Raw genomic sequence first — 7500 nt, 5'->3', positions numbered from 1 at the left:
CCCCTCTCCCTCCCCCTCTCTCTCTCCTCTCCCTCTTCCTCTTCCTCTCTCGCCCCCCTCTCCCTCTCCCCCTCTCCCTACTCTCTCCCCTCTTCCCTCTCTCCCCTATCCCCCCCCTCCCTCCTCTCTCCTCTCCTCATCTCTCTCCTCCCCCTCTCCCCTCTCTCTCCCTCCTCCCTCTCTCCCCATCTCCCTTTCCTCTCCCCTCTCTTCCTCACTCCCTATCCCCCTCTCCTCCCCCCTTCCTCTCTTATCTCTCTCTCTCCTCTCCATCTCCTCCTCCCTCCCCTCCCTATCTCCCTCCATCTCTCTCCCCTCCTCTCTCTCCCTCTCCCTCTCCCCCCTCCCCCCTACTCTCTCCCCCCTCTCTCCTCCCTACCTCTCTCCCCTCCTCCCCTCTTCTCACTCCCTCCCTATCCCTCCCTCTTTCTCTCCCCTCCCTTCTCTCTCCTCCTCCCTCCCCTCTCTCTCCCCCCTCTCTCCCACTCCCTCTCCCTCTCTCCTGACAATCCCTCTCTTGAAACCATCGTGTGGGCTCTCCCCTCCCCTCTTCTCCCCCTCTCCTCTCCCCTCTCCTCTCTTTCCCCCCCTCTCCTCTCTCCCTCCATCTCTCTCTCCCTTCTCTCTCCTCTCCCCTCCCCACTCTGACCCACACCCTCTCTCCTCTAGGGGGGGAGAGAGGGAGGGAGGGGACTCCCCCCAAGGGGGGATAGGGGGGGAGAGGGGGACACCTCTCCCTTGTACTCCCTCCCTCTCTCTCCTCCCTCCCTCCCCTTCTCTCCCCTCTCTCCTCCCCTCCTCCCTCCCTCCTCCCCCTCCTCTCTCCCCCCTCCCCCTCTCTCTCCCTCTCCCCTCCCCCCTCTCTCTCTCTCCCCCTCTCTCCCCCCTCTCTCCTCTCTCCCCTCTCCCCCCCATCTCTCCCCCCCATCTCCCCCACTGCCCACCTCACACGAGCATCTGCTGACATCGAAGCATTTTTCGGGAATTGAACCAGTCGTGTGGGCAGATGTCGCCACCGTGTTTCTCTCTCCCCCTTTCCTCTCAGCGACGGCCTCTCTCCTGCCCATCCCGCGGTAAAACTTGCACCTGATGTTGAAGCCCTTGCGTTCACAAGAGCTCCCCCTCTCCCCATACTGACCACACACCGTCCACTACAGGGGGGGAGAGAGGGAGGGAGGGGACAAGGGTGGGAGAGAGGGCAAGGGGGATCCTCGGGGGGGAGAGAGGGAGGGAGGGGACAGTGGGGGAGAGAGGGCAAGGGGGGGATAGGGGGGGGAGAGAGATGATAGGGGAGGGGGGATGGGAAGAGATCAGGGGAGAGAATCACCTGTAGTCCACCCCTCTCCCCCCTCCTCCCTCCTCCTCCCCCTCCCCCCCCTTCCCTCGCTCTCTCCTCTCCCCCCCTGTCTCCCTCCCCCTCTCCCTCCCTCTCTCCCCTCCCCCCCACTCTCCCCCTCCTCCTCCCTCTTTCCCCCTCTCCTCCCCTCCTTTCCCCTCTCCTCCTCCTCCCTCTCCCCCCTCTCCCCTACCTCCTCCTCTCCCCCCCATCCTCCTCCCTCTCCCCCCCTCCCCTCCCTCTCTCTCCCCCCTCTCTCCCTCTCTCCCCCTCTCTCTCTCTCTCTCCCTCCTTCCCTCTCTCCCCCTCTCTCTCCATCTCTCTCCCCCTCCCCCTCTCTCCCCCTCCCCCATCTCCCCCCCCCCCTCCCTCCCTCCCTTCTCCCCCCTCCTCCCTCTCCCTCCCCACCACTCACCTCTCTCCCCCTCTCCTCCCTCTCCCCCTCTCGCTCACTCTCTCCCCCCCCCCCTCTCCCTCTCCCCCCTCCTCCCTCTCCTCCCCTCTCTCCCCCCCTCCCCCCCTCTCCCCTCTCCCCCTCTGCTCACCAGGACAGGGCTGGCCGGTGTTACATAAGTCGTGGTCGTGTGTGGACCCTGGGCAGGGGTGTCCATTGTGCCTGGGTGAGGGGCTATCGCAGGCCCTGTGTCGTTCCAGCCGCCCCACCCCGCACGTCACTGGGCAGGGGGTAGGGGGTGACCAGGCCCCCCAGCTCCCGGCCACTGCACGGAGAGAAACATAGAAACATAGACAATAGGTGCAGGAGTAGAGGCCATTCGGCCCTTCGAGCCTGCACCATTCGCCATTCAATATGATCATGGCTGATCATCCAACTCAGTATCCTGTACCTGCCTTCTCTCCATACCACCTGATCCCTTTAGCCACAAGGCCACATCTAACTCCCTCTTAAATATAGCCAATGAACTGTGTGGCCTCAACTACCTTCTGTGGCAGAGAATTCCACAGATTCACCACTCTCTGTGTGTGTGAAAAAAAAAATGTTTTCCTCATCTCAACTCAGTCCTAAAAGATTTCCCCCTTATCCTTAAACTGTGTGTGACCCCTTGTTCTGGACTTCCCCAACATCGGGAACAATCTTCCTGCATCTAGCCTGTCCAAACCCATTAAGAATTTTTTAAGTTTCTATAAGATCCCCCCCTCAATCTTCTAGATTCTAGCGAGTACAAGCCGAGTCTATCCAGTCTTTCTTCATATGAAAGTCCTGACATCCCAGGAATCAGTCTGGTGAACCTTCTCTGTACTCCCTCTTATGGCAAGAATGTCTTTATTCTTAAACTGTGTGTGTGACCCCTGGTTCTGGACTCCCCCAACATGGGGAACATGTTTCCTGCATCTAGCATGTCCAGTCCCTTAAGTACTTTATATGTTTCTATAAGATATCGTCTCATCCTTCTAAACCCCAGAGGGGGTCAGACAAGAATAGACCCCTCTCTCTCACTCCACCTCCACCTCCCTTCCATCCATCGCCTCCATCTACACCTCACGCTGCCTCGACTCAAGGCCGTGAGTTTATTGTCATGTGTCCCTGTATAGGACAATGAAATTCTTGCTTTGCTTCAGCACACAGAACATAGTAGGCATTTACTACAAAACAGGTCAGTGTGTCCATATACCATGATATAAATATATACGCACATGAATAAATAAACTGATCAAGTGCAAATAACTGAAAATGGGTTATTAATGTTCAGAGTTTTGTCCGAGCCAGGTTTAATAGCCTGATGGCTGTGGGGAAGTAGCTATTCCTGAACCTGGACGTTGCAGTCTTCAGGCTCCTGTACCTTCTACCTAAAGGTAGCGGGGAGATGAGTGTGTGGCCAGGATGGTGTGGGTCTTTATAACCATATAACAATTACAGCACGGAAACAGGCCATCTCGGCCCTACAAGTCCGTGCCGAACAAATTTTTTTTCCCCTTAGTCCCACCTGCCTGCACTCATACCATAACCCCTCCATTCCCTTCTCATCCATATGCCTATCCAATTTATTTTTAAATGATACCAATGAACCTGCCTCCACCACTTCCACTGGAAGCTCATTCCACACCGCTACCACTTTCTGAGTAAAGAAGTTCCCCCTCATATTACCCCTAAACTTCTGTCCCTTAATTCTGAAGTCATGTCCTCTTGTTTGAATCTTCCCTATTCTCAAAGGGAAAAGCTTGTCCACATCAACTCTGTCTATCCCTCTCCTCATTTTAAAGACCTCTATCAAGTCCCCCCTTAACCTTCTGCGCTCCAGAGAATAAAGACCCAACTTATTCAACCTTTCTCTGTAACTTAGTTGTTGAAACCCAGGCAACATTCTAGTAAATCTCCTCTGTACTCTCTCTATTTTGTTGATACTGCCAGCCTTTTTGAGGCAGCGACTGCGATAAATCCCCTTGATGGAAGGAAGGTCAGAGCCGATGATGGACTGGGCAGTGTTTACTACTTTTTGTAGTCTCTTCCTCTCCAGGGCACTCAAGTTGCCGAACCAAGCCACGATGCAACCGGTCAGCATGCTCTCTACTGTGCACCTGTAGAAGTTCGAGAGAGTCTTCCTTGACAAACCGACTCTCCGTAATCTTCTCAGGACGTAGAGGCGCTGATGAGCTTTCTTGATAATTGCGTTAGTGTTCTCGGACCAGGAAAGATCTTCAGAGATGTGCACGCCCAGGAATTTGAAGCTCTTGACCCTTTCAACCATCGACCCGTTGATATAAACGGGGCTGTGGGTCCCCCTCCTACTCCTTCCAAAGTCCACAATCAGTTCCTTGGTTTTGCTGGTGTTGAGGGCCAGGTCATTGTGCTGGCACCATATGGACAGTTGCTCGATCTCTCTTCTATACTCTGACTCATCCCCATCAGTGATACGTCCTGAACAAACCAGACCTCCCTCCCCCACCCCCATCCCCCAGGGCTGACTCACCAGGGCAGAAGGGCAGGGAGGGGCAGGGGCCGGAGTCGACGTCCAGTCCGGGGCAGCTTTGACCGGCGGGGATCACGGAGGGGGCTGGTTGGCTGCAGGTCCGTCTGTGGCTGCGGGAGGGGACTGGTCCCGGCCCGTCTGGACGACAGGTGCTGGTGCAGGGGCCCCACTCACCCCAGGGTGCCCAGGCCCCATGAGCTGCGGGGCAGAGTCACGCTGAGAACACGGCAACACGGCAAGCACACGCAAACATACACCCGTGAGCTGCGGGGCAGAGACACGCTGAGAACACGGCAAGCACACGCAAACATACACCCGTGAGCTGCGGGGCAGAGACACGCTGAGAACACAGCAACACGCCAAGCACACGCAAATATACACCCGTGAGCTGCGGGGCAGAGACACGCTGAGAACAACCTGCCAAGCACACGCAGACAGACACCCGTGAGCTGCGGGGCAGAGACACGCTGAGAACACGGCAACACGCCAAGCACACGCAAACATACACCCGTGAGCTGCGGGGCAGAGACACGCTGAGAACACGGCAACACGCCAAGCACACGCAAATATACACCCGTGAGCTGCGGCGCAGAGGCACGCGGAGAAGCAGACAACACGCCAAGCACACGCAAACATACACCCGTGAGCTGCGGGGCAGAGACACGCTGAGAACACGGCAACACGACAAGCACACGCAAACATACACCCGTGAGCTGCGGGGCAGAGACACGCTGAGAACACGGCAAGCACACGCAAACATACACCCGTGAGCTGCGGGGCAGACACGCTGAGAACACGGCAACACGCCAAGCACACGCAAACATACACCCGTGAGCTGCGGGGCAGAGACACGCTGAGAACACGGCAAGCACACGCAAACACTCTCCCCATAAACGTGTACACGTACCCAAACACGCTTACCCCGCGAGCGCACAGGCATACCCGGCCCCTCCACACGCACACACGCTTCCTCCACATGTGCACACGCCTGCATCCTCATCTGTACATGCACACGCATCCTTCACGCCTCAGCACATGTGAAGAGTGGTGGATGGGGTGGGGGGGGGAGAGGAGGGGTGGGGGAGAGGGGGGGGAGGGGGGGGGAGAGGGGAGGGTGGGGGAGAGGGGAGGGTGGGGGGAGAGGGGAGAGGGGAGGGAGGGGGAGAGGGGAGGGTGGGGGAGAGGGGAGGGGGGGAGAGGGGGGGGGGGGGAGAGGGGAGGGTGGGGGAGAGGGGGAGGGGGGGAGAGGGGAGGGAGGGGGAGAGGGGAGGGTGGGGGGAGAGGGGAGGGTGGGGGAGAGAGGGGAGGGTGGGGGAGAGAGGAGGGTGGGGGAGAGGGGAGGGAGGGGGAGAGGGGAGGGTGGGGGAGAGGAGAGGGTGGGGGAGAGGGGAGAGGGAGGGAGGGGGAGAGGGGAGGGTGGGGGAGAGGGAGAGGGTGGGGGAGAGGGGAGGGGTGGGGGAGAGGGGAGAGGGGGGGGAGGGGAGAGGGGGAGTGGTGGGAGGAGCGGGAGGGTGGGGGAGAGAGGAGGGTGGGGGAGAGGAGAGGGTGGGGGAGAGAGGGGAGGGTGGGGGAGAGGGGAGGGAGGGGGAGAGGGGAGGGTGGGGGAGAGAGGAGGGTGGAGGAGAGGGGAGAGGAGGGTGGAGGGGAGAGGGTGGGGTGACTCACTGGGGCAGATCTGCTGGGTGTTACAGCTCTGACGTTGATCAGCCTCTCCGTGACATCTCCCCCCACAGAGGGGTTGGGGCTGGGTGCAGGTTCGGTGTCTCTCTTGCCCCCCGACAGCACAGGTCACCGAGCAGGGGCCCCAAGGAGTCCAGGAGCTCCAGCCTCCATCCACTGTAACGTACAACGGGGCCACTCGTCAAACAGCAACAGGCCCTTCGGCCCACATCCCCATTTGGGTCGTCAAACTTGAAAGGGTGCAGGGAAAACATAGACAACAGGTGCAGGAGTGGAGGCCATTCGGCCCTTCCAGCCAGCACCATTCGCCATTCAATGTGATCACGGCTGATCATCCACAATCAGTACCCCGTTCCTGCCTTCTCCCCCATATCCCTTGATTCCGTTAGCCCCAAGAGCTAAATCTAACTCTCTCTTGAAAACATCCAGTGAACCGGCCTCCACTGCCCTCTGTGGCAGAGAATTCCACAGATTCACACAACTCTCTGGGTGGAAAAGTTTCTCCTCATCTCAGTCCTAAATGGCCGACCCCTTATTCTTAACTGTGTGTGTGGCCCCTGGTTCTGGACTCCCCCAACATCGGGAACATGTTTCCTGCCTCTAGCGTGTCCAAACCTTTAATAATCTCATATATGTTTCAATGAGATCTCCTCTCATCCTTCTAAACTGCGCAGAGTGTACAAGCCCACAGCCGCTCCACATTCTCTCATCATATGACAGTCCCGCCATCCCGGGAATTAACCTGGTGAACCTACGCTGGGCTCCCTCAATAGCAAGAATGTCCTTCCTCAAATTAGGGGACCAAAACTGCACACAATCAGATTCAGATTCAGATTCAATTTTAATTGTCATTGTCAGTGTACAGTACAGAGACAACGAAATGCATTACTCCAAGGTGTGGTGTCACCAGGGCCCTGTACAACTGCAGAAGGACCTCTTTGCTCCTATACTCAACTCCTCTTGTTATGAAGGCCAACAGGCCAAAACTGCGCACAATACTCCAGGTGTGGTCTCACTAGGGCTCTGTTCAACTGCAGAAGGACCTCTTTGCTCCTATACTCAACTCCTCTTGTTATGAAGGCCAACAGGCCAAAACTGTACACTATACTCCAGGTGTGGTCTCACTAGGGCCCTGTACAACTGCAGAAGGACCTCTTTGCTCCTCTTGTTATGAAGGCCAACATGACATTGGCTTTCTTCACTGCCTGCTGTACCTGCATGTTTGCTTTCAGTGATTGATGAACAAGGACCCCCAGATCCCGTTGTACTTCCCCTTTTCCTAATCCCATGTATTCATATAATTTCATGCATCTTGTGTTTTAGACCAATTTCCCACCTGGGATAAATAAAGTTGATAGGTGTCACCATCAGGTGGCGATCTCCCTTGCCTCTACTCACCTGCACAGCAGGGCTGGTCGATGCAGGAGCGAGCTTGCAGCTTCTCTTCACCGTGACATTCCTTGCTGCCGAGACAGACCCGTCTCCGCTGCTGGACGCCTTCCTTACAGCTGACGGTGCAAGGAGACCACGCCGACCATTCACTCCACTCTGACTCCG

General features: G+C 57.4%; 2 protein-coding genes across 2 annotated transcripts in view; both read right to left on the bottom strand.

The window, feature by feature from the left end:
- Nucleotides 1-1067, bottom strand: part of LOC129694032 (properdin-like) — a 3009-nt gene extending 1942 nt beyond the window's left edge. Inside the window, exon 1 of the mRNA XM_055630758.1 lies at nucleotides 950-1067. Coding sequence (XP_055486733.1) covers nucleotides 950-1067 — 118 coding nt within the window. The remainder of the gene's footprint in view (nucleotides 1-949) is intronic.
- LOC129694030 (properdin-like) overlaps nucleotides 1049-7500 on the bottom strand; it is a 14112-nt gene continuing 7660 nt past the window's right edge. Inside the window, exons 4-8 of the mRNA XM_055630757.1 lie at nucleotides 7342-7500; nucleotides 5929-6099; nucleotides 4264-4461; nucleotides 1882-2055; nucleotides 1049-1151 (exon numbers count right to left, since the gene is read on the bottom strand). The exon at nucleotides 7342-7500 is cut by the window's right edge and continues 8 nt beyond it. Coding sequence (XP_055486732.1) covers nucleotides 1108-1151; nucleotides 1882-2055; nucleotides 4264-4461; nucleotides 5929-6099; nucleotides 7342-7500 — 746 coding nt within the window. The 3' untranslated portion in view covers nucleotides 1049-1107. The remainder of the gene's footprint in view (nucleotides 1152-1881; nucleotides 2056-4263; nucleotides 4462-5928; nucleotides 6100-7341) is intronic.

Source organism: Leucoraja erinacea, unplaced genomic scaffold (genome assembly GCF_028641065.1).
Source record: "Leucoraja erinacea ecotype New England unplaced genomic scaffold, Leri_hhj_1 Leri_523S, whole genome shotgun sequence".
In the NCBI taxonomy this organism is placed as follows: Eukaryota; Metazoa; Chordata; class Chondrichthyes; order Rajiformes; family Rajidae; genus Leucoraja; species Leucoraja erinaceus.
The sequence above is the reverse complement of the archived record's forward strand: the minus strand, read 5'-3'. Positions and strand labels throughout refer to the sequence as shown.